Source organism: Rhinoderma darwinii, chromosome 8 (assembly GCF_050947455.1).
Source record: "Rhinoderma darwinii isolate aRhiDar2 chromosome 8, aRhiDar2.hap1, whole genome shotgun sequence".
NCBI classification, from domain to species: domain Eukaryota; kingdom Metazoa; phylum Chordata; class Amphibia; order Anura; family Rhinodermatidae; genus Rhinoderma; species Rhinoderma darwinii.
Window position 1 is genome coordinate 40512014 of NC_134694.1, and position 27667 is coordinate 40539680.

General features: G+C 44.4%; 1 protein-coding gene across 2 annotated transcripts in view; it reads left to right on the forward strand.

Moving 5' to 3' along the window:
* NHSL2 (NHS like 2) overlaps positions 1-27667 on the forward strand; it is a 261179-nt gene that overhangs the window by 196421 nt on the left and 37091 nt on the right. For both annotated transcript variants that reach the window (XM_075835616.1, XM_075835617.1), the window contains exon 5: positions 17189-17374. In XM_075835616.1, the coding sequence (XP_075691731.1) occupies positions 17189-17374 (186 nt within the window). The remainder of the gene's footprint in view (positions 1-17188; positions 17375-27667) is intronic.

Below are 27667 nucleotides of genomic sequence, written 5' to 3' on the forward strand. Positions count from 1 at the left end.
GCGCTGGAATGTAGATAACAGCAGTGGTTTTTATTTTGAAAAACGATAATTTTTTAGCAAATTATGAGCAATTTTAGATTTAGTTTGTTAAAGACCAACTGGGCGTGTTTTTACTTTTGACCAAGTGGGTGTTGTAAAGAAGTGTATGAGGCTGACCTATCAGTGACCAATCAGCGTCATACACTTCTCATTGTTCCAGCCCATCTTATTTCACTGCACAATCACACTGTGCTGTAGATCATGCTGGGCTGGAACAATGAGAAGTGTATGAGGCTGATTGATCACTGATTGGTCAGCCTCATACACATCTTTACAACACCCACTTGGTCAAAAGTAAAAACACGCCCAGTTGGTCTTTAACAAACGAAATCTAAAATTGCTTATAACTTGCTAAAAAATGATCGTTTTTCAAAATAAAAACCACTGCTGTTATCTATATTACAGCGCCAATCAGATTATGAAGGAGAGAGGGCACTTATAATCTGGTGACAGAGCCTCTTTAAGTGCTATGTAAACCCACCCCTCCAGTTATACAGCTTTAATATTTTACTTGCTCCCGCCAGGCAACTGATTCCTAGGGCCTGCAGGATCAGACTGTCCCACCAGACAAATAGGGGATCCTACTGTGTCTTCAGGTTCTAACACAACAATGCCATTGAGGTTGAGCAGAGAAAAAGTCCATTTGCTGATTATATGATGTTGAGGTTTATCCCTTTTTTTTTTTTTTTACATTATTTCACTAATAACGTATCAGTTTTTAGGAGAACACGGGATCATGCAGCAGTAAAATGTAATGTGAGCGCATGTGGTTGGACTTAATAATAATTCTGCTAAATGTGAATAGGAAGTAGAACTGCTGAATATAAAAAAAATATGTAGCCAAGCTTGATAATTACATTATTATACTTTATTAGCTGTTTGGCCTCCCTTCCTCTGATATTGTAGAATGAACTGTGCTGCACGCTGCATATTTGCTAAAGAAGACGAGACAAAGTGCGAGTAATACAGCAGTTCCTATTATAACAAATAAAGAATAGGAGCTTTGCAGCATTGGGGTGTCTAGGAGATAGAGCATGCGCTTGGTCTCCTCTTCATCATCATATCAGTAACTTGCAGCATGAGACCTTGCTGAGTGCTGTTGTATATTATTTTTATGGTACGGAGATACACTTAAAGTGTTATTCCCAACTTGTACTTCAATCCCCAACAGTTCCCTTTCTTAAATATATTAATCATTGTAAATACCTTTCATTTTCTGTAGTGCAGCGTTTTCTAGATATCTGATTGTGTCCACCCCATGCCTTGCGATTTGTTTAGGTGGTCTTTGCTATGTATTCGACCACCACTGCTGTTTAGCAGCCGCACCTGCACAGTTCCCCCACAGCCAGTCTCAGTAAAGCAGGCCGTAGTGTCGGGAGTGCGCTGTGGTTGCACGTGCGCACAACGTTCTGGCCCAACCATCTCTGTTAGTTGCTTATCCTTTTAATGGGGCTAGTCCCGGGCATGTGTAGTAGGCCTGGAGCTGTTCCCCTTTGCACTCGGCGCAGCGCTTTGCAGCACTAATCAGACACACAGCGCTTGGGGACAGAGATGAGGAAGACAGTGACTAAAACAGTAAGGATTCACTGGGGGATGTACTGTAAGATTAACAAATTGAACTGGGGAAAACAAGCGAACACTTGGGGGTAGGTGGCGTTGCCACGACAGATAGCTCCTTGTATACGTTGTTTGGAATCCTCATGCTGCTATTAGAATTTTTACATACGTAGCAGCATTGGGAGCGCGCACTTTCAGGGAAGAAGCGCAGTGAGATAATCACAGCACCACTTGCTGATGAAAAGAAAGAGGGAGAGGCGACACATCCACATTTGTTCAGATGCTGGGTTAAGACAGGAGGAAAAGAGCAGGGATGCAAGTGAAATTTTGGTTGGAAAATTACTGCATGTGGTGCAAAATACCTATTTTTTTAATAGCTAAATGATTTAGCATAAAAAAAATTAATGTGGAAGTTGGGAATAACCCTTTAAACAGAATCTGTCACCTGCTTTTTGCCCATCAAACTGCCGGAATGGCGCTAAAAGACATTTTTAACACTATTCCAAACATGCTCGTGTCAAAATCCTCAGGTGTCCCTTTTTGCAGAAAAATAAATATAATAATGGCGGGCACTGTATACAAATAGCATAGCTGGAGTCATTGGGGCAATGCAGAAGCATTGTATATACACAGAGTCAACACTGTAAGCATGCTAATTCTTCTCTGATTAACATCTCCCATGCATATGCAGGCTTAAAAGTTCTATTGCGCCATGCTGGCCGTTTGATTGGCAAAAAGCAGGGACAGGTTCGTTTTAAAGGATGCTGTTCTTATCATAACTTTTATGACTCTCAGTGACAGAAACAAAATAGCAACAACTTAGGTCTCTTCATCAGGCATGGTCATACATTCATGATCATTTTTGTGCCCATGACTGAATGTGATGTTGCTAAGTGACGGCATTGCATTCCACCATGCCCGCGTACGGTAGCTCCAAGTTTCCTCACAGCTTCAGAATAGACTTAAAGGGGTTGTCCAATCTGGACAGCCACTTTCCATTATCATGGTGGGAGGGGGATCTCCCACTTGGGACCCCCTCTTTTAGCCAGAGCAGAAAGTTGTATTACATTGTCCCCCATTGATTTTGATAAGGCTATGCAATACTACAATGAGATGGTCCAAATGTATTGGCATGTAATAATAATAGGATAATGTGATAGTAATGGGACATTACAGTGATGGCTACCATTATCACTACTATATAGACTACTCGTGGCTAGTTTGATGCACAGCAGAAGGAAAAGCCCAAGCAACTGAACAGTTAATATTTAACACAGCTGAATATAAATCTCCAAAAATAATTTCATTGTATCCACGATTTCAATCAGAGATAATCAGGCATGTTATTTCTCATCTGTCATCATTCAGGGATTCTGTCACACATTATCACATTAGCAAATGTTATGCTGAGTTGTGGTAGTTGATAGGGTTTGTTTATGAATTTGGTAATGGTCAATTACAAAGCTGTAAAAATGCAAAACAGACATGATGAATAATTGAATCAACCGAATGAGTTCTTTTTTTCTGAAGACAATTACTAAGTGTCCTGAACAAAGAGTACACAGTGGACTTCCATTAATATTGCCTACATTACATGGCCAAAAGTCTGTAAACCCAAACAGCACATCAATATTTGCTGATTAGACATCTAATTCCCCAACCATCAGCACAACTATGGAGCTGCCCTATCCCTTCCACTCATGGTATCACAGCCACAACTCTTCTGAGAAGCTTTTCCGCTAGAATTTGGAACATGTCCATTTAGCAACACGATCATTGGTGAGGTTCATCTCTGATGCTAGGTGAAAAGGCCAGGTTCACAGTCGGCCTACGCTATAGGTTAAGGCCAGGGCTCTTTGCTGGTAAATCAAGCATTTTTTATGGACCTTGCTTTGTGCAATGTGGCATGCTGAAACATAAGATTGAAACATAGAATTCTGTACAATGTGATTAAATGCTGTCAAATTGAAGGGGTTCTCTGGGCATTTTATATTGATGGCCTACCCTTAGGATAGGTCATCACTATCAGATCGGTGGGGGTCTGACTTCCGACACCGATCAGCTAACTGAAGGTAGCTTACCAGGCACAGTGCCATACACATCCGTAGCGGCTGTGCCTGGGATTACAGTTCCGGTCCCATTCAAGTGAATGGGACCAGGCTACATAGAACTGCAAACACAGGCACAGACGCAAACATAGCCTGGGATTATGACCTCTTGTATACAAGAGGTCATACTTGTCCTCGTGTATACATCTGGAACCCGCTTTGAAGTTTAAGCTTTCCTGGATTCTGGACTTATGTCAGTTTCTTGTTTCTTGCTATTACTGGAGTCCAACTGGGGAAGTCTTTCTCTATTGCTTCAGTAAGCGGTGAAGTTTTTCCTGATATCATTCACCATATTCCAGTATCTTTGACCATTAAAGTGGAGGTGCTCCATCAAGAACAAATGTCTTTTTATTTTTTGCAAAATTCCATCAGCCCTTTACTTCTGGGTTTTTTTGGGCTTCAAAAACAAGCACCTGTTATTGCGTGGAATACTGGTCAGATTACTCGATTGGTAGACTCCTGCCATCAGCGCTGCTGGACAGTTATTTTCCCACCTTTGCCCCAACTTGTAGATCCAGATTTGTGTGGACTGCCTGAATTCTATGCTGGCTTTTTGGATGTTTTCAGTAAGCATCAGGCTGAAACTACCACCACATAGGCCCTATGATTGTTCTATTAATTAGCTTACTGGTGCTTCACCACCCTGTAGTAGGGTTCATCTGTCCGGAAACTGAAGCCAAGTTACTATACATCAAAGAAAATCTGGAAAGATGTTTTATTCGTAAGTGCATTTTCCCTGCTGGAGCTGTGTTTTTTTTGGTGGAGAAAAAAAAAGGTTAGTTGCAGCTCTGTATTGACTACTATGGTCTAAACAAGCTCACGATAAAAATCAAATATCCTCTGCCTTTGATTTTTTAACTTTTTGACTGCTTACAGAGGGCAAAGTTTTTTACCAATCTGAATTTAAGAGGTGCCTACATGCTATGACTTTTGGACTAAGCAATGTCCCAGTCATCTTGCAAGAGTTCATCAACAATATATTCCAGGATCTCCGATATGTCTGTGTGGTGGTGTACTTGGACGACATCCCAGTCTTTTCCACAGATTTAAACTCAGATGCAAGTGCATACTGTTCTGCAATGTCTTCATCAGAACCACCTCTTTGCCAAACAATGTCTCCTAGAAAGTGTTGTTTGCCTTTCAACTGAAATATAATTTAAGACCAAGGCATACAAATGGATTCTGAGAAATTTTCTGCTGTGCTTAAGTGGCTACATCCCAAGGACCTAAAAGACGTCCAACAACTCTTGGGGCTTGCCAATTACGATTGTCAATTAATTCATTTGTCTTTTCTGGTGGCACCCGTCTCTGCTCCCACTAGAAAGGGCATTAATGCAAGTCTGGACTCCTAAAGCAAAATATGCCTTCTCCTCAGCCTCTGTTCTCCATCGTCCTGATTCCAATAAACATTTCCTCCTGGAAGTAGACAACTCTTATTTTTCCCATGTCTTCTTCTTTAAAGAGGCTCTGTCACCACATTATAAGTGCCCTATCTCATATATGAGGAGATTGGCGCTATAATGTATGTGACAGCAGTGCTTTTTATTTAAAAAAAGATCTATTTTTACCACTTTATTAGCGATTTTAGATTTATGCTAATGAGTTGATTAATGCCCAAGTGGGCGTATTTTTACTTTAGACCAAGTGGGCGTTGTACAGGGTTGTGTATGACGCTAACCAATCAGCATCATGCACTCTTCTCCATTCATTTACTCAGCGCATAGGGATCCTGCTAGATCCTTATGTGCTGTCTTATACTAACACATTAACAATACTGAAGTGTTTAGACAGTGAATAGACATTCCACGGGATGTCTATTCACAATCTCTGCACTTCGTTACTCTGTCTGTGGTAGTTACAGCAAAGGAAGCGTGATCTCGCGAGATCTCGCTGTAAATGACAGGTTACAACGAGATCACGCTTCCTCTGCTGTAACTACCAGAGAAACAGTAACGAAGTGCAGAGATTGTGAACTCCGTGTCTCCCCAACAACGTAGAGAGTTCCGCAGGAAGAATGGTCTCTGCTTCTACTGTGTGGATGACAAGCATCAAGTGAACAACTGTCCTAGGCGTAAGAATAAGCAGCCGGAAAACTTCCGCACCTAAGTTACCATCGGGGAGGTCGCTTGGGCGCACAGGTATTTCCAGTGAATATGAAACCTAATAAGATCTTGCTTCCCTTTCAGGTCTCTTTTGGTGGTAGGTCTGCTACCGGCAATGCCTTCGTGGATTGAGGGTCTTCTGCTAATATTGTGTCTGTGGAATTTGCTATGTCTCTAGCTATACCATTGATTGAATTGCCTAAACCTGTCCCGGTAGTGGGTATCGACTCGACTCCTCTTGCTAATGGTTATTTTACGCAGCATACCCCTGTTTTTGAACTCCTTGTTGGCTCCATGCATTTGGAGCAGTGCTCTGTACTGGTGATGCAGGGATTATCGTCCGATTTGTTTTAGGCCTACCCTGGTTGCAGATGCATAATCCCACGTTTAACTGGAATACTGGGGATCTTACCAAATGGGGTAATGAATGCATGACGTCATGTTTTTCTGTTAATTTTATTTCTCTCCCTGAGGAGGTGAACACTCTACCTGAGTTTATTCAGGACTTCGCCGATGTTTTTTCTAAAAAGGCCTCCGAAGTTTTACCTCCTCATAGAGAGTACGATTGCGCAATCGATTTGGTACCTGGAGCTAAGCTCCCTAAGGGTAGGATATTTAATCTCCCTTGTCCCGAACGTGAAGCCATGAGAGAGTATATCCAGGAATCCCTGGCCAAGGGTTACATTCGCCCCTCTACTTCTCCGGTAGGTGCTGGCTTCTTCTTCGTAGGGAAGAAGGATGGTGGTCTTAGGCCGTGCATCAATTACCGAAACTTGAATAAGGTCACTGTAAGGAACCAGTATCCCCTTCCTTTGATTCCTAATCTCTTCAATCAGGTTCAGAGGGCCCAATGGTTCTCTAAGTTTGATCTACGGGGGGCTTATAACCTTATCCGCATCAAAGAGGGGGATGAGTGGAAGACTGCGTTTAACACACCCGAAGGTCATTTTGAATACCTCGTCATGCCCTTTGGGTTGTGCAATGCTCCCGCGGTCTTCCAGAATTTCATAAATTAGATTTTGAGAGACTACCTGGGGGTCTCTCTTGCAGTGTACCTTGATGACATACTGGTGTTTTCCAAGGACTGGTCCTCCCACATTGAGCATGTCAGGAAGGTGCTCCAGGCCCTTTGGGAAAACAAACTGTTTGCTAAGTCCGAAAAATTTGTGTTTGGTGTGCAAGAGATACAATTTTTGGGTCAAATCCTCACTCCTCATGAATTCCGCATGGACCCTGCCAAGGTTCAGGCTGTGGCTGAATGGGTCCAACCTGCCTCCCTGAAGGCGTTACAGTGCTTCCTGGGGTTTGCTAATTATTACAGGAGATTTATTGCTAACTTCTCGGTCATCTCACTCGCAAAGGTGCTGATCTCCTCCACTGGCCTCCTGAGGCGGTCCAGGCTTTTGAGGTCCTTAAGAAGTGCTTTATCTCGGCCCCAGTGCTGATTCAGCCTAACCAAATGGAGCCGTTCATTGTGGAGGTTGACGCCTCCGAGGTGGGAGTGGGTGCTGTCTTGTCCCAGGGTACCAGGTCCCTCACCCATCTCCTTCCCTGTGCCTATTTCTCCAGGAAGTTCTCTCCCACTGAGGGTAACTATGACATTGGCAACCGCGAACTCTTAGCCATTAAATGATCATTTGAAGAGTGGCGCCACTTCCTGGAGGGGGCTAGGCACCAGGTAACGGTCCTTACCGACCACAAGAATCTGGTTTTCCTAGAATCTGCCCGGAGGCTAAACCCGAGACAAGCTCGATCGGCGTTATTTTTTAATAGCTTCAACTTTTTGGTCACCTATCGGGCTGGGTCTAAAAATATTAAAGCTGATGCACTGTCGCGTAGCTTCATGGCCAGCCCTCCTTCGGAGGAAGATCCTGCTTGTGTTTTGCCCCCAGGTATAATCATTTCCTCTGTTGATTCTGACTTAGTCTCCGAAATTGCTGCTGATCAAGGTTCAGCTCCTGGGAACCTTCCTGAAAACAAGCTGTTTGTTCCCCTGCAATTCCGGCTAAGCGTACTCAGGGAGAATCATGACTCTACACTATCTGGCCATCCAGGCATCCTGGGTACCAAGCACCTCATTGCCAGAAACTATTGGTAGCCTGGGTTGCCTAAAGACGTTAAGGCCTACGTCGTCGCTTGTGAAATTTGTGCTAGGTCCAAGACTCCCTGGTCCCGACCAGCGGGCTTACGATGTTCTTTGCCCATTCCCCAGAGACCTTGGACCCATATCTCCATGGATTTTATCACCGATCTGCCTCCATCTCAAGGCAAGTCGGTGGTGTGGGTTGTAGTAGACCGCTTCAGTAAGATGTGCCACTTTGTGCCCCTCAAGAAACTACCCAATGCTAAGACGTTAGCTACCTTGTTTGTCAAACACATCCTGCGTCTCCATGGGGTTCCTGTCAATATTGTTTCTGACAGAGGGGTACAATTTGTTTCATTGTTTTGGAGAGTCTTCTGTAAGAAGTTGGAGATTGATCTGTCCTTCTCCTCGGCCTTCCATCCTGAAACTAATGGCCAAACTGAGAGGACTAATCAGTCTCTAGAACAATATTTAAGGTGTTTTATCTCTGACTGTCAATATGATTGGGTCTCCTTCATTTCCCTCGCTGAATTTTCCCTTAATAACCGGGTCAGTAACTCGTCAGGGGTCTCCCACTTTTTCTGTAATTTTGGGTTTAATTCACGGTTCTCCTCCGTTTCACCTGGTGGTTCCAACAATCCCGAGGTAGATGTCGTTCATCGGGAACTGTGCACAGTCTGGGCTCAGGTTCAGAAGAACCTAGAGGCATCCCAGAGCATACAAAAAACTCAAGCAGATAGAAGACGTTCTGCTAACCCCTTGTTTGTGGTCGGGGATCTGGTGTGGCTGTCTTCTAAAAATCTGCGCCTTAAAGTCCCGTCCAAAAAATTTGCTCTCCGGTATATAGGGCCATACAAGGTCATTGAAGTCCTTAACCCCGTCTCCTTCCGACTGGAGTTACCCCCGTCTTTTCGAATACACGACGTGTTTCATGCCTCCCTCCTGAAACGCTGCTCTCCATCCTTGGCTCCCTCGAGGAAACCTCCAGTCCCTGTTCTCATCCCTGAAGGGGTAGAATTTGAGGTGGCCAAGATTGTGGACAGCAGGATGGTCCAAGGCTCCCTCCAGTACCTGGTCCATTGGAGAGGATACGGGCCTGAGGAGAGGACTTGAGTACCCGCCCGGGATGTTCACGCTGGGGTATTGCTCTAGAGGTTCCATCTTCGGTTCTCCAATAAGCCAGGTGAATCTAGAAAGGGTCCAGTGGCCCCTCATAAAAGGGGGGGGGGTACTGTAAACGATCTGCCAGACACAGCTTCTGTGTCGACGCCCGTGGTTAGTCAGTCTGCACCTGGTCCTAAGTCTGATAGAGTGACTCCTTCTTCTACCACTCAGGCTGGGAGGCTGAGGAGTGGGAGAGCCTATCACAGCCTGGCCAGACGGAGCTAGCTCCCGCCCTCTGTCTATTTATACCTTCATTTCCTGCTTCTCCTTTGCCTGTGATTCTGTTTGCTTCCTGGCTCTGCTGCTGCTGCTTGTACTATTTGTCCTCTGCTTCATTTTGACCCTGGCTTTACTGACTACTCTCTTGCTCTGCGTTTGGTACCGCGTACACTCCTGGCTTGACTCGGCTCGTTCACCACTCTTGTGCTCACGGTGTTGCGGTGGGCATCTGCCCCTTTTCCCTTAGCTTCTTTGTACCCTTGTCTGTCTGTCTGTCGTGTACATAGTAAGAGTAGGGACCGTCGCCCAGTTGTACGCCGTCGCCTAGGATGGGCCGTTGCAAGTAGGCAGGGACTGAGTGGCGGGTAGATTAGGGCTCACTTGTCTGTCTCCCTACCCCGTCTTTACACTAGATTTCTCATCGGCCTATCATCCATAATCCAACGGTCAATCCGAACTTATCAATCATGTTTGGGAGATGTAGCTTTATTAGACTTTTTTTTTTTTTTGCAAGACGAGATGTACTTTACGATGGTGCCTTTTTTGGTACATTTACATTATCGTTTGATATGTCCCGCGTTACAGGGATTCCCTTTGATGCGATAAAAGAGGGGGTCCCTCTTCTCATTTTCCCTTTGAATGCCACGGTCAGTTTTGATAGCAGCCTTCAAGGGGATAACAGTGGAGAGCAGAGCTTTCGCTGATCTCCGCCGTTGGAGCGGGGCTGCGGCTCTGTATAACAGCCATTGCTCCGATCTGTGCGATGTGATGCGCCCAGCACTGTGCTGATGAGTTGCGCAGCAAGCACTGAAGAGAAAGAACATAAAGTCGCTGTGCAATGCACGCGCCATTGGTTACCGTCTTCGCCGTCATCTGCATCACATAATGCTGGTCACTAAATTCATAATTACATACAGTAGTTACATAGGTTGAAAAAAGACACAGGTCCATCAAGTTCAACCTTTCTCAATAAATTACATGTCATTCATTGCTTGATTAGTTATAACCCTCAATGCCATTTGTCAGTAAATAATCATCTAGCCTTAATTGAAATGCTGACATAGTATCTGCCATCACTATCTCTTGGGGTAGGGCATTCCATAGTTTGACTACTCTAACTGTAAAGAACCCTTTCCTATATTGATGTCATAAACATCTTTCTTCCACATGCGATGGATATCCCCTGGTCCTTTGTAGAGTCCATGGAAAGAAGATAACAAGTGCTAGTTCTCTATATTGACCACACATATGCTTATCCTTGTTACTAAGATCACCTCCTAGACGTCTTTTTTCCAAGCTGAACAAGCCCAATTTTTCTAGCCTTTCATTGTAAGCGACACCTCCCATCCCATTTAATAATCTAGTCTGCCTTTGAACCCTCTCCAATTCTTTTATACCCTTTTTACAATGTGGAGCCCGAAACTGAATTCCATATTCAAGATGTGGTCTTACAAGGGATTTATACTGGGGTAATATTACATTTGAACCACAGGTTTTGATCTCTTTTTATACACCCTAAAAGCCTATTTGCTTTTGCAGCTGCTGCCTGACATTGAGTGCTGCTGCTGCTTAGCTTATTTGTTACCAAAATACCCTGGTCCTTTTCTTGATCCATTATCCCCAGTTTAATAACATTTAATGTATATGGATTCATACTATTATTGCATCATAGGTGCATTACATTGCATTTATCAACATTAAATTTCATTTGCCATGTTTTTGCACATGCTGCCAGCTTAGCTAGGTCTTTCTGTAATATTTTATAGTCAAGCTGAGTTTTAAGTATCATACAAAGTTTTGTATCATCAACGAAGACTGACACCTTGCTATCAATCCCACCCACAAGGTCATTAATAAAAAGATTAAAACGTATTGGGCCTTACACCGATCCTTGTTGTAGTACCTACCCCGCTGCAGACTTCAGCCCACTTTGAGTAAGTACCATTTATAACGACTCTTTGTTTTCTGTCCTTTAACCAACTCTTTACCCACTTGAATAAATCCCCCCGCCCAGTCCCTGTGTTTGTAGCTTCAGGACAAGACTGTTGTGTGGAACAGTATCAAATGCTTTTGCAAAATTCAAATAAATCACATCAGCCACATGACCAACATCCAGATTTGCACTTACCTTCTCATAGAAACCGAGCATGTTAGTTGGGCACGACCTGTTTTTCATCAATCCATGCTGGTTATCAGTTATTAGACTTTTCCCTGATACATACTTTTGCAGTTCATATCTTAGGGCTCATGCACACGACCGTAGCCGTGTGCACGGCCGTGATTTTCGGGTCCGCCGGCTGCGGACTGTCAGCCGCGAGCCGCGAGCAAATCGCGGGACATGCACATGGTCGCGGCCATTATTTTCAATGAGCACCGGACCGCAGAACACGGCCGTAATAAGACAGGTCTGTTCTTTCTGCGGTGCGGGCTCCCGGACCGTGCACGGACCGTAAAAACTACGGTCGTGTGCATGGCCCCATAGAAATGAATGGGTCCGCAATTCTTGCGTGGATTTTCGGGGGAATTGCGGCCGCAAAAACACGTATGTGTGCATGGGGCCTAAGTATACCCTCAAATACTTTACATACACAGATGTCAAACTTACTAGACTGTAGTTACTCGGTTCTTACCATTCTTAAATATTGATACAACATCAGCCGTCCTCTATTCCTGTGGCACTGATCCTGTTATAAGAGAGTCTAAGAAGATGAGATACAATGGTCTGTCCAATACTGAGCTTAATACCCGTGGATGAATGCCATCTGGGCCAGGGGATTTATCAATATTTATTTTGCTCAGACGTATCTGTATTTCCTCCTGTGTTAAGAAGGTAACATTGGGTGGGGAACCTTTATCACTGTCCCCCTGAATATCTGGAACTGGCAGCTCATCAGTTAACACAGAGGAAAAGTATGTGTTTAATATCTTAGCCCGGCCAATGTCCTCTACAATTATATTCCCATGCTCATCTTTAAGAGAGCCAATATTACCAGATTTTTTCTTTTTGGCATTAAGATATTTATACAATTTTTGGGGATTACATTTTATGTCATTAACGATTGTTTTTCTGTAGATTACTTTGCTAACTTGATTTCATTTTTACATTTTCTATTGAGATCTTTGTAAGTCTGGAATGCTTTTGCTGAGCCCTCAATGTTTTGAATGCTTTTTGTTACTATCTTATTATATTCAGTAATTCCCTATTTATCAATATTGGTCTCCTTTCATTCCTAGACATTTTGTTACCAGAGAGTAGAAACTTACTACACGATTCATGTAATATATCTTTAAAAAATTCCCCATTTAGCTTCAGTATCCCTATTTGCCATTAGATGATCCCAGTCAACACGACTAAATGCTTCCCTCAGCCGATTGAATTTTGCTTTCCTAAAACTTCAGGTTTTTGCTCCCCTTCGTATTGTTTAATTAAAAATTATATTAAAACGTACCATATTGTGGTCACTATTGCCCAAGTGCTCCCGGACCTCCACATCTGATATTGTGTCTCACAATACTACGCTGTGTGGTCCTCAAACATTTCTCCAGAAAGTTTTCTAGTACGCTGGTATCTTCTTCTGGTTCTGATGTAGAGTTTTGAAGTTAATGAAATTCTGTATGTACAAAGGATCAGGGGCAAACTCTATTATCTCATAGATTGGTAGAATTTTGGTCCTGAGGAGAGATACTACGAGCCCGAGGAAAACATTCAGGCTCTTTCTCTTGTTCAAAAATTCTGTCAATGTTTTATTCACAAGCCTAAAAAGCAGAGGGGGTTCTTTCAGCCTCCATTGCTCTGTCCACTTCTGCCATTCGAAACATACTCCTTCTCGGCTTTCTGCTCACCCCCAAGCCTTTTCTTCTACTTTCCATCCTGGTCCATGTTGCGCTCCTCTTCTGCGTCGCTAAGCTCCTCGTCTCCCTCGATAATGCCACTCTACTGCTGGAGATTCTGGTGTGCCTACTGCTGACTCTTGGCTTCTTAAAGGGCCAGTATGAGCCAATGGTGTTTCTCCCTAACCAATGCCCAGATTTCCCTGGTCTCTTAAGTATCCCCTCCCCCATCAGTCAGGGCCTGAGCAAAAGCTACATTAGGAAGTATATTGTCAGAATTCCCATAAGTGAGTAATTGACCCGGCTAGTCGTTTGACCCTGCCCTAATTCCGCCTAACCTGACCTGACCTCCGCCTGTTTGACTATGTTTTTGGTGTCATCTGCTCAACATTGTCAGCTGTTGCTAATGAGGACTACTCCTGGGGTAGTTGCCTTGGAATTCCCCTCAGTGAAGTCCAGATCCCTGTATAGGGATTAAATGGTGAAGACCGGGGAATTCCTTTTGACTCTGCTTCTGAATTTAGCCCTGAGCCAAATCCATTCCAAATCCACATCTATTCCAGCAGGTGAGTTACAACACAGATTTTTTTTGTCTTCGCTTCTTCTCAACAGCAACAGATCATTCTCAACTTTGAACATTGACCTATAATTTCAGAGAAGCAGGGTAGATGCAAATATATTTCTGTCTAAACAAACACATTCTCCAGTGGTTATGAAAATATCTTACAGAATAAAAACCAGTTCTGCCAACGTTTTCTATGCAGTGAGCAACTATTGAGATTCATCTTTATCAGCTATGAATAGGTGATTAATTATTCTGGGAATACCCCTTAATGACCACCGACACATGCTTACACGGTGGTCATTAAGGGTACTTATTCTACAGCAACTTGAAAAGGCGGCCCTGTGACTTAAGCCCGGCATCTGTGTCGCATGCCGGTTAGAGCGTGTGTTGGGCTGTCTTAAGACAGCCGGGCACCTGCTCTAGGAAGCAGGATCGAAATTATCATTGAACCCACCTGTTTAAGCCCTTAGACGCGGTGGTCAATAGCAACCACGGCATCTAACTTGTTTTAGAGGGTGGGGCTCCCTCTCCCACCCCATTGGCACAACCTCGACATGACCGCCAGGTGCCAATGTTTTTTTATGGCAGCCGTGGGCCAAAATTTTACAAAGTTTTAAAAATGTTTTATATTAAACTGTAAAACAATTACATTATTTTACCCGAAGGATGAATGCTGTAAAAAATAAAAACAATGCAAAATTGCTGTTTTCTGTTCATCCTGCCTTCAGAAAAGTAATATAAAAAGCGATAAAAAGGTTGTATGTATGCCAACATAGTACCAATAAAAAGTACTCATCCTGCAAAAATAAGCAATCATAAGGCTACATCGGCAGAAAAATAAAAAGTTTTGGCTCTTAAAATATGGCGACATAAAAACAAATAATTTTGAAAAAAGGTGTTTTTATTGGGCAAAAGTAGTAAAACATAAAAAAAAACTATGTAAATTTGGTTTTTCCACAACGACCTGCTGAAAAAAGTTAAATAAAGTTAATCAATAAATTATATGTACCCCAAAATGGTGGCATTAAAATGTTTTACTTGTGGCGCAAAAAACAAGTCTTTATACAGCTATGTCGCGGAAAAATAAAAAAGCTATAGCTCTTTGAATGCGATGATGGAAAAACGCAAAAAATTGGTTGGTCATTAAGGCTTAAAAAGGGTGGTGACTTAGGGTATGTTCACGCGCAAAATGAAAAACGGCTGTAAACTACGAAGATGTTTTCCCGAGAAGACAGCCTCTGATTTGCAGCCGTTTTTGAAACCACAAACGTTTTTTGAGGCCATTTTTTGAGCTGTTTTTCCTATTGACCCCAAAAACGGCCCCAAAAACGGCTCAAGAAGTGACATGCACTTCTTTTTACAGGGCATTTTTTTACGTGCCGTTTCCTAAAAACTGCCATCAGTTGTGATTGTGCTATTGAAAGATGAACTAGTTGAACATCATTTATCAGAAAAGTTAGTAATGACCTTGAGATGTGCTGTACTGTGAACAGATATTAGCTATGATATTTCACATACATTATTGTGTTATTCACTATAGACTGTCTGGTGTATGTCTGTGCGTCACGGTAAATGCACAAATATAATTATATAAACCTATAAGGTGTACTTTGTTTTTTTTTTTACATCATCTACACATACATAGGCTTTATAAGGAAACCCTAGCTAAGCCCTCAGCGTGGACAATAGATATTCCAATACTGTGTTACCTACTAGCCATGTCTTTGATCTAAAAAGAAAGTATTCCGATATTTAAAGAAGAGACCTGGCATAACCTAAAACAGGAAAGGGAAAGGAATGCATAGGTTATGCCAGGTCTCTTCTTTAAATATCGGAATACTTTCTTTTTAGGTCAAAGACATGGCTAGTAGGTAACACAGTATGAAAGATTAGATAAAAGCCTCAGCTATGAAATAGTTATTATTAGGAAACTTGCACTATTTCCTGAAACACAATCCAGACATACTGAAAATACCTTCCGGTTTTAGGAATAGCATTAGCCAAGGATCTGTTTACAAAAACGGTCATATCTGCTCTATGGAGACCGCCTATGATATAATGTGAATTCATTGCATATTGTATGAATTGCGAGTAGAAGGCCTTTAATGTTCTTGCTGACCAGTAACAAAATGAGCCGACTCCAGATGTAGTTAATTCCAGCTGAGGCTTTTTTCATACCCTTCATTTGATCAAATTAGACAAAGCAGCTATGTAGTGCTGCCCTTTTATTTCAGAGGGTACAGCTTGTAATTCTGAATCCATACGGACAATTACAGGGAGTGTAGTGGAAGTCTCAGAACCCTCTGACTGCCTCATACAAAACACCATTAAGAGTTCCTTATACAAAAAACAGTACAAAGATGTTGTATTACTGTCCATTATTTCAAAAATCTGCTATTCTTGTTTCATTAAAGAGTGTAAATTTCCTTCAAATAAATCCCACTCAACCAGGGTGTTTAGTTGAAACTGAGTATAAAAAAGTAGCAAAGTCTCAAGCCACAAAACAGATTTTATCCGCTGCGTAGTGGCTTGAAATCCAATGGCAAAATTGGCATGTGTTACCTGCAGATTTTGATGCAGATTCCGCCATAGACTTCACCTAATGCATAGCAATTATTAGAGAGATCTGCAGCAAATCCACAAAAATCTTTAACTCTTACAGCATGCTTCGGATTTGAAAATCCTTGTGGATTTTTCCACTGTGTGTGCACAAGGTTTTGTTAAATCCCGTTCACATTCATTGTACTGTACTTTAATCTCAACCAATCCGCAGTAAATCTGCTGCTACTTGGCCTCACTCACTTCTGCTCCCCTGGCTGTTCTGATGGATTCCTTGCATAGGACCTTAAAAACTAAGCAACATTTATAAAAAAACATGAAGTTATTAAAGTGGAGTTATTCTTCTAGGTATACATATTGTGATTCAGATAGACCTTGTAGAAGATATGCCTATTACCTTGCATTGCTATATTCTTAGCTTGCTAAAATAGTAAGGGAGTGAATCAAAAGACCCTAAAATGCTGGATATGATGTGCGCTACGGAGGGCGTCATCATGCCAATTTGCCTTGGCCAGGGTATTTAGATACCAGGCTAGGGCAGTCGACTGAATCTTTGCCCCAGAAAGTCTAGCTTTTAATCTACAGAATACATGTATTACTGATGCCGTATTATTGTCTGTCTTCTGTTCAGCTAATGAGGTTCATCTAATGATCACAAAAATAAATAATGTTGATAACATAAAAATATTGTTTCACTTCTATACCCTTTTATTAAAAATAATACTTTAATACAGGGAGGAAATATAGGAGAGAACAGAGGTGGGAAGAGGGCTGGCAGCAGGATAGGTGACGTAGCTTTAATGCTGTAGATCAGATGAGAGACTATGTCCGCTTTACTTATAATACAGGTTTAACTTTGTGCTTTTTGTCTTTTCTTATATTTTATCAGTTTTAAGATGGAAAATTTGTATACGTATATATTATCCTTTGCTAATATACTTTCCTATTATTTCCTCTGTAGGAGAACTATTTGACAAGCATGCCAGCTCCCACCACTCCTTGTTCAACACAGAGACTGCTGTGAACCCAAAAACCACTCTAAGACGTAGGAGGACTATAATCGGCTTTTCTCATAATCAGACACCAGATCAAGAAGAGCGTAAGACATCTGCAGTTTCTGAGTCAACCCCCAAAAAGACCACAGCAGGTAATGACCCACATTCCCCAGTTCTCTTCTTTCTGTTATGTTTTCTTCAATAGAAATTAATAAGATTAAGTTAACTTCTTGAATTATTCTGCAGACCCCCAAAAAATCTGATTTCATAAAAACATTAAACATCCATATTTATCATATTACAGCATAGATACTGGAGTTGTGAGCAACTTTTTTTTTAGCAGATATTTATCACAAATAGAGTGACAAAAACAATAAAACATTTTACTGAATGGCGAAGGGAATTACTATTATTAGAGAAAGTGTGAACAACCTGATCATCTGTACAGGGGGCCCCACTTGATCACTATCTCTTGCGTTTTCAACTACATTTCCCAGTCCACTCACAACCAATCACTGAGAAGCTACGCTTCTCCTAACCCACATCACTCCACCACACCTACAGGGCCATGTACTCTCCACAGGAGCAGTGTGTCCTTGTAAGGCTGGGTTCACACAACCTATTTTCAGGCGTAAACTAGGCGTATTATGCCTCGATTTCCGCCTGAAAATACGGCTCCAATACGTCGGCAAACATCTGCCCATTCATTTGAATGGGTTTGCCGACGTACTGTGCCGACGACCTGTCATTTACGCGTCGTCGTTTGATAGCTGTCAAACGACAACGCGTACAATGACTGCCTCGTCAAAGAAGTGCAGGACACTTCTTTGGACGTAATTTGAGCCGTTTTTCATTGAATTCAATGAAGAACAGCTCTAAATTACGGCTGTCAATGATGCCTCGCAAAATGCGAGGACGAGCAATTACGTCTGAAATTACGGAGCTGTTTTCTCCTGAAAACAGCTCCGTAATTTCAGACGTAAATGCAGTTTACGTGTGCACATAACCTAACAGTGGCTTATGTACTTCTCTAGTTGCATTAAAAATAATTATATGCCCAAATTCTCTATATTGTAGCTTGCCTAATATACATTAAGGCCGTGTTCCCACGGGACGGATACGCTGCGTAAATAACACGCAGCGTATCCAACCTGGAACCCACAGTACGTTCCGTCCGAAAACCGCACCGCCTTGTGGTGCGTTATTTCGGACGGAATTTCCACTGTGGAAAGCAGTGGTAAAAAACGCACGTACTTACGCAGTTCGTTGTTATGGCGATGCGTACCTCCATCGCAGTCCAGTCCGGCCTCGCTGGATGACGCTGCAGTCCATGTGACTGCTGCAGGCTGCGATTGGCAGCGGTCACATGGGATGCAATGTCATCCCAGGAGGCTGGGCCGCAGGAGGGAGGAGGGCATTCTGGGTAAGTAGTTGCATTTTTTGGGGGGAAACCCGCAACGGAAAATCAACAAAAATGCGGCATAATTTGACATGCTGCGGAATTAAATTCTGCACCGCAGGTCAGTTTATTAAAGTTTACGCTGCGTTTTTTTCTGCAGCGTGGGCATGAGATTTCCTGAATCTCATCCACTTTGCTGCTACTGTAAATGCTGCTGAATTTCCGCACAGAATTCCGTTGTGAAAAAATTCCACATCATTTACGGTACATGGGAACCTGATATTGTTTTCTGGTCAGTTCAGCTTTTCTGTCTCTTGTTAACCCTGAACACTTCCTTCCTTTGAACTTTCTCTCCTGTCCTCAAGTGACTGCTTCTCCTGTGTTTCGTGTTCCCTCAGTTTGGCTTGTTTTTCGGAGTTTAGCTGTAGATATAACAATGTACTCCAAATATTAAAGATAATAATGATAATGATTTCTAAAAAAAATCTTTACAACCAAGTCACAATTTAGACTGGTAAAGTCTGTCATCAGTTGGAATATTTATTGGACATGTTTCAGGTAATTGTTATTTATATTACTGTTGCACCATATTTACATCTGCTGGTTTCTGTGTATTTCTCTTCATTTGTTGTTTTCCATGCTCAGCTGCAGCAGTGCAATGGTTAATTCTTTCTAGTCCTAAGTTTTACTGCTACTCAGCTATTTTTAAATGAACTCCTCAGGTGCTATACATTTTCGGTGTCACTCACTGCCTGGTGATGATCCTTGCAGGTCCAGGTTGCTTTCTGTGTGATTCTGGTCCCGTTCCTTACCTGAGCTTGTTCTTGACTTCTGTTTGTTCCCTTGGATCTACGATTGGCTCTTGTTGTATCTTACTGGTTATTGACCTCATCTTTCGTTCTGACTTTTCTCTGCATTTATTAATATTGACTACAATTGATGACTCCTGGCTAGCCTCTCCGTCTTGCTTGCCACTGCTTGATACCGCCGCCAATCCAACTGCTACCAGGACTGCAACCTGAGGATTCTCTTCAGCGAAGTTCAGATCCCTATATAAGGATTTAAGGGTGAATATTGGGGAATCCCTTAGACTTCGTACCTCGGTTCAGCTGTTTGAATGGGACAGTGGTGCAATACCTTGCACAGTCGCTACATATGTAACGGCACGCGCAAGTACAAATGAGAATGCAAACCATGTAAACAATGAAGAGGAGTACCCAGAGGCGTAACTAGGAAAGACTGGGCCCCATAGCAAACTCTTGACCGGGGCCCCACTGGGTGCCACAAGCCCTTATAAATAGTGCCCACTGTAGAATGTGCCATTCAGCCCCCCTGTAGACAATGCTATATAGCCCCGCCTATAAACACTGTCACACCCCATTTGTAGATAGCGGTACGCCACCTCCCTCTTGTAGATAGTGCCATACAGCCCCCCTGTAGATATCGCCATAAAGCCCCCACTGTATATAGCGCTATACAGCCCCCTCCCTTGTATATAGTGCCACTGTAATGGCAGGGGGTAGGGAGACGGACAAGTGAGCCCTAATCTACCCGCCACTCTGTCCCTGCCTACTTGCAACGACCCGCCCTAGGCGACGGGGTACAACTGGGCGGCGGTCCCTGCGCTCAGTAAGTGCACGACAAACACGACAAACATACAAGGAACACAAGCAAGGAAAAGGTGCCGTTGCCCACGGCAACACCGTGAGCAACCAGAGTGGTGAACGAGCCGAGTCAAGCCAGGAGTGTGCGAGGTACAAAACGAAAAGCAGAAGAGTAGTCGGTAAGCCAGGGTCGGTATGGAGCAGGATCAAAAATAGCAGGAGCTGTAGCTGGGCCAGGAACCACAAGGAAAGAAACAAAAGCAATAACAAGCACCGAGGGACAGGAAGTGCAGGCTTAAATAGACCGAGGGCGGGAGCTAGCTGAGTCTGGCCAGGTTACGATAGGCTCTCCCACTCCTAAGCCTGCCAGCCTGAATGGTGGAAGCAGGAGTCCGTCTCAGGGATGTATTCTCAGGTGCTGACTGATTAGATCTGGGAGTTAACCCCGCTGTGCCTGGCAGATCCTTTACAGTACCCCCCCTTTTATGAGGGGCCACCGGACCCTTTCTAAGTGGACCTGGCTTACTGGGGAAACGCAGGTGGAACCTCCTGACCAATACCCCAGCGTGAACATCCCGGGCGGGTACCCAAGTCCTCTCCTCGGGCCCGTATCCTCTCCAATGGACCAGGTACTGGAGGGAGCCTTGGACCATCTTGCTGTCCACAATCCTGGCCACCTCGAATTCCACCCCCTCCGGGGTGAGGATGGGAACAGGAGGTCTCCTCGAGGGAGCCAAGGACGGGGAGCAGCGTTTAAGGAGGGAGGCATGAAACACGTCGTGTATCCGAAAAGACGGGGGTAACTCCAGCCGGAAGGAGACAGGATTGAGGACCTCAATGACCTTATACGGCCCAATAAACCGGGGAGCAAACTTCTTGGACGGAACCTTGAGACGCAAGTTCCTAGACGACAACCACACCAGATCCCCGACCATAAACAGGGGGTTAGCAGAACGTTTTTTATCAGCCTGAGTTTTTTGTACGCTCTGGGACACCTCTAGGTTTTTCTGAACCTGGGCCCAGACTGTGCACAGTTCCCGATGAACGACCTCTACCTCAGGATTGTTGGAACTACCAGGTGAAACGGAGGAGAACCGTGGATTAAACCCAAAATTACAAAAAAAAGGAGAGACCCCTGATGAGTTACTGACCCGGTTATTAAGGGAAAATTCGGCGAGGGGAATGAAAGAGACCCAATCAAATTGACAGTCAGAGACAAAACACCTTAAGTATTGTTCTAGAGACTGATTAGTCCTCTCCGTTTGGCCATTGGTTTCAGGATGGAAGGCAGAGGAGAAGGACAGATCAATCCCCAACTTCATACAGAAGGCTCTCCAAAACAATGAAACAAATTGTACCCCTCTGTCCGAAACAATATTGACAGGGACCCCATGGAGACGCAGGATGTGTTTGACAAACAAGGTAGCCAACGTTTTGGCGTTGGGTAGTTTCTTGAGGGGCACAAAGTGGCACATCTTACTGAAGCGGTCCACCACCACCCACACCACCGACTTGCCTTGGGATGGAGGCAAATCGGTGATAAAATCCATGGAGATATGTGTCCAAGGTCTCTGGGGAATGGGCAACGAACGCAGTAAGCCCGCTGGTCGGGACCTGGGAGTCTTGGACCTAGCACAAACCTCACAAGCGGCGACGTAGGCCTTAACGTCTTTAGGCAACCCAGGCCACCAATAATTTCTGGTAATGAGGTGTTTGGTACCCAGGATGCCTGGATGGCCAGATAGTGCGGAGTCATGATTTTCCCTAAGTACCCTTAGCCGGAATTGCAGGGGAACAAACAGCTTGTTCTCAGGAAGGTTCCCGGGAGCTGCACCTTGATCAGCAGCAATTTCAGAGACTAAATCAGAATCGATCGAGGAAATGATTATACCTGGAGGCAAAATAGAAGCAGGATCTTCCTCCGAAGGAGGGCTGGCCATGAAGCTACGCGACAGTGCATCAGCCTTAATATTTTTAGACCCAGCCCTATAGGTAACCAAAAAATTGAATCTGGTAAAAAATAACGCCCATCGAGCTTGTCTCGGGTTTAGCCTCCGGGCAGATTCTAGGAAAACCAGATTCTTGTGGTCGGTAAGGACCGTTACCTGGTGCCTAGCCCCCTCCAGGAAGTGGCGCCACTCTTCAAATGCCCATTTAATGGCTAAGAGTTTGCGGTTGCCAATATCATAGTTACTTTCAGTTGGCGAAAACTTCCTGGAGAAGTAGGCACAGGGGCGGAGATGGGTGAGGGACCTGGTACCCTGGGACAAGACAGCCCCCACTCCCACCTCAGATGCGTCAACTTCCACGATAAATGGCTCCATTTGGTTGGGCTGAACCAGCACCGGGGCCGAGACAAAGCACTTCTTAAGGACCTCAAAAGCCTGGACAGCCTCAGGAGGCCAGTGGAGGAGATCAGCACCTTTGCGAGTGAGGTCCGTAAGGGGCTTAGCGATGACCGAGAAGTTAGCAATAAATCTCCTGTAATAATTAGCAAACCCCAAAAAACACTGTAACGCCTTCAGGGAGGCAGGTTGGACCCATTCCGCCACAGCCTGAACCTTGGCGGGGTCCATGCGGAATTCATGAGGAGTGAGGATTTGACCCAAAAATTGAATCTCCTGTACCCCAAACACACATTTTTCGGTTTTGGCAAACAGTTTATTTTCCCGAAGGACCTGGAGCACCTTCCTGACATGCTCCACGTGGGAGGACCAGTCCTTGGAAAACACCAGTATGTCATCAAGGTACACTACCAGAAAAATCCCCAGGTAATTTCTCAAAATCTCATTTATGAAATTCTGGAAGACCGCAGGGGCATTACACAACCCAAAGGGCATGACGAGGTATTCGAAATGGCCTTCGGGCGTGTTAAACGCAGTCTTCCACTCATCCCCCTCTTTGATGCGAATAAGGTTATACGCCCCCCGTAGATCCAATTTAGAAAACCATTGGGCCCCCTGAACCTGATTAAAGAGATCAGGAATCAAAGGAAGGGGATACTGGTTCCTTACCGTGACCTTATTCAGGCTACGGTAGTCAATGCATGGCCTAAGACCACCATCCTTCTTCCCCACGAAGAAGAAGCCAGCACCTACCGGAGAAGAAGAGGGACGAATGTAACCCTTGGCCAGGGATTCCTGGATATACACTCTCATAGCTTCACGTTCGGGACAAGAAAGATTAAATATCCTACCCTTAGGAAGCTTAGCTCCTGGTACCAATTCGATAGCGCAATCGTATTCTCTATGAGGAGGTAACACTTCGGAGGCCTCCCTAGAGAAAACATCAGCGAAGTCCTGAACAAACTCGGGTAGCGTATTCGCCTCCTTAGGGGGAGAAATAGAATTAACAGAAAAACATGACGTACAACATTCATTACCCCATTTGGTTAGCTCCCCAGTATTCCAGTCAAACGTAGGATTATGCAACTGCAACCAGGGAAGACCTAGAACCAAATCGTACGATAATCCCTGCATCAACAGTACAGAGCATTGCTCCAAATGCATGGAGCCAACAAGGAGTTCAAAAACAGGGGTATGCTGTATAAAATAACCATTAGCAAGAGGAGTGGCGTCGATACCCACTACTGGGACAGGTTTAGGCAAATCAATAAGAGGCATAGCAAGGGACATAGCAAATTCCACAGACATGATATTAGTAGAGGACCCTGAATCCACGAAAGCACTGCCGGTAGCAGACCTACCACCAAAAGAGACCTGAAAGGGAAGCAAGATCTTAGTACGTTTCATATTTACGGGAAATACCTGTGCGCCCAAGTGACCTCCCCGATGATCACTTAGACGCGGAAGTTCTCTGGCTGCAACCTTACGCTTAGGACAGTTGTTCACTTGATGCTTGTCGTCCCCACAGTAGAAGCAGAGACCATTCTTCCTGCGGAATTCTCTACGTTGTTGGGGGGACACGGAGGCCCCGAGTTGCATAGGTATCTCTGAATCTTTCGGGGAGGAACGAAGCAACGGAGCTTCGGGAGGCATCATGGGGGAGTCGGAGGAGAAAACACATAAACGTTCACGTTGTCGTTCCCTGAGACGTCGGTCAAGTCGTATCGCTAAAGCCATAACCTGGTCTAGGGAGTCAGAAGAGGGATAGCTAACTAGCAGGTCTTTCAGGGCATTCGACAGACCCAACCTAAACTGGCACCTTAAGGCAGGGTCATTCCACTGAGAAGCTACGCACCACTTCCGAAAGTCAGAGCAATACTCCTCAACAGGTCTCTTACCCTGACTTAAGGTCACCAGCTGACTCTCGGCAAAGGCAGTCCTGTCAGTCTCGTCATAAATAAGTCCGAGAGCAGAAAAGAAACAATCAACGGAGGAAAGTTCAGGGGCGTCAGGAGCCAAGGAGAAGGCCCACTCTTGGGGCCCTTCCTGGAGCCGGGACATAATTATACCCACCCGCTGGCTCTCAGAACCTGAGGAATGAGGCTTTAAACGAAAGTAAAGCCTACAACTCTCCCGAAAGGAGAGAAAAGTCCTCCGGTCCCCTGAGAACCGGTCGGGCAACTTGAGGTGGGGTTCAAGAGGTGCGGTGCGGGGAACTACCAGGGTAGCATCAGGCTGGTTGACCCTCTGAGCCAGGGCCTGGACCTGTAGGGAGAGACCCTGCATTTGCTGAGCCAGGGTCTCACGGGGATCCATAGTGGTGTCAGGGACCAGGGGTAGACTAGGTATGGGCTTGTTATTATGTAATGGCAGGGGGTAGGGAGACGGACAAGTGAGCCCTAATCTACCCGCCACTCTGTCCCTGCCTACTTGCAACGACCCGCCCTAGGCGACGGGGTACAACTGGGCGGCGGTCCCTGCGCTCAGTAAGTGCACGACAAACACGACAAACATACAAGGAACACAAGCAAGGAAAAGGGGCCGTTGCCCATGGCAACACCGTGAGCAACCAGAGTGGTGAACGAGCCGAGTCAAGCCAGGAGTGTGCGAGGTACAAAACGAAAAGCAGAAGAGTAGTCGGTAAGCCAGGGTCGGTATGGAGCAGGATCAAAAATAGCAGGAGCTGTAGCTGGGCCAGGAACCACAAGGAAAGAAACAAAAGCAATAACAAGCACCGAGGGACAGGAAGTGCAGGCTTAAATAGACCGAGGGCGGGAGCTAGCTGAGTCTGGCCAGGTTACGATAGGCTCTCCCACTCCTAAGCCTGCCAGCCTGAATGGTGGAAGCAGGAGTCAGTCTCAGGGATGTATTCTCAGGTGCTGACTGATTAGATCTGGGAGTTAACCCCGCTGTGCCTGGCAGATCCTTTACAGCCACACTCCCCTTTAGTAGAAAATGCATCACAGCCTCCTCCTTAGTAGAAAGTTCCACACACAGACCCCTGTAGATTGCGCCACACTCAGCCCCCTGTAGATAGAGCCACAGCCCTCCCCTTGTAAATAGTGCCATACAGTTCCCCCGTGTGCATAGTGCCACACAGCTCCCCCTTGTGTATAGTGCCACACAGCCCCCCTTTGTGTATAGTGCCACACAGCCCCCCCTTGTGTATAGTGCCACAAGGCAATGGCGCATCCGAGAAAGTTGTATCAGCCAGGGCGATGTCACTCAAACATGGAAAGGTGGGTTTGGAGGCAGGACTAAGTGACTCTTCAGGATAGCGGAACCGCCCCATGACCATCTACTGAGTAATTAGCATATAGTGTGCGCCGTTTTAAAAGTGGATTTTAAGGATTTTGCTGCATCTGAAAAAAACATACAAGGGAATGCTTGGAAATATTGTCAGGTCATGTATTACCGCATGGTGGCAGTTGAAGGGGTTAAAACTACCTGACAGATTCCCATTAAATATACAATGAATTGAGAACAATTCCATCTGCCCTGCAATTTTGTTATTATAAATATATCCTATATAACTACAGATCCAGAACCAAGCTGACATATACACAGTACCACAACCAAGCTCAGTACATAAATACAGTACCACAACCAAGATCAGTACATAAATACAGCACTAGAACCAAGCTAAGTACATATATACAGCAGCAGAACCAAGCTCAGTACATAAATACAGCACTAGAACCAAGCTCTGACATATATACAGCACCAGAACAAAGCTCAGTACTAAGCTACAGCGGTAGTTACGCCACTGGACGTACCAGCACCTCGGCCCCTCCAAACAGCTGAACTGAGGGGTGCCGAGAGTCTGACCCACACCGATCTAATATTGATGACCTATCCTAAGGATAGGCCATCGACTTAAAAAATCCGGATAACCCCTTTAAATGGTGATAATGTCACAAATTCACAAATAGTTGAATATCCTAAACATTTTTAACAAATTTTTACTGGTTTTTTTTTTCATTTTGTATGTCATTATTGATATTAAAAAATAATCCTAAAATCTTTCCGTTTTCATTCTGGCCACTAAGTCTCACAATAGACTGACAATTCCTGTTCTACCTCTATGTAGATAACACAAGATTCACTATTAAAAATACTGTAAGGATGGACACAACTCCCCTTCTATCCCCTTCTGAATAATGACCTCTGCACAGGTCACAGAGCATGTCTAAAAAACTATCCCATAGAAGTGAATGGGTCCCTACCTGTTCACAGGTTCTTATGGTCCATGTGGCTGCTGTAAAGCTTATCTGTAAATGCGGTGAACTGCAGCTCAGGCAAGATGGCGGCCCCCATAATCATGACCCTCTACTGAGTAATTAGCATATAGTGTGCGCCGTTTTAAAAGTGGATTCTAAGGATTTTGCTGCATCTGAAAAAAACATACAAGGGAATGTTTGGAAATATTGTCAGGTCATGTATTACCGCATGGTGGCAGTTGAAGGGGTTAAAACTACCTGACAGATTCCCATAAAATATACAATGAATTGAGAACAATTCCATCTGCCCTGCAATTTTGTTATTATAAATATATCCTATATAACTACAGATCCAGAACCAAGCTAACATATACACAGTACCACAACCAAGCTCAGTACATAAATACAGCACTAGAACCAAGCTAAGTACATATATACAGCACCAGAACCAAGCTCAGCACATAAATACAGCACTAGAACAAAGCTCTGACATATATACAGCACCAGAACAAAGTTCAGTACATATATACAGCACTAGAACCAAGCTCAGTACATAAATACAGCACTAGAACCAAGCCCATACATACATACAGCACCAGAACCAACCTCAATACATAAATACAGCACCAGAACCAACCTCAGTACATAAATACAGCACTAGAACCAAGCTCAGTACATATATACATCCCCAGAACCAAGCTCAGTACATATATACATGCCCGGCTATTCAGCGCTAATGCATGTATTTGGCTGTCGCTAGCAGCGGGGCCCCCCTCCGGTGCTTGCGACGCCTACAGGCATGAGAGGGGCCTGTGTCGCCCAGATTCACCATTGAAAATACTGTAAGGATGGACACAACTCCCCTTCTATCCCTTTC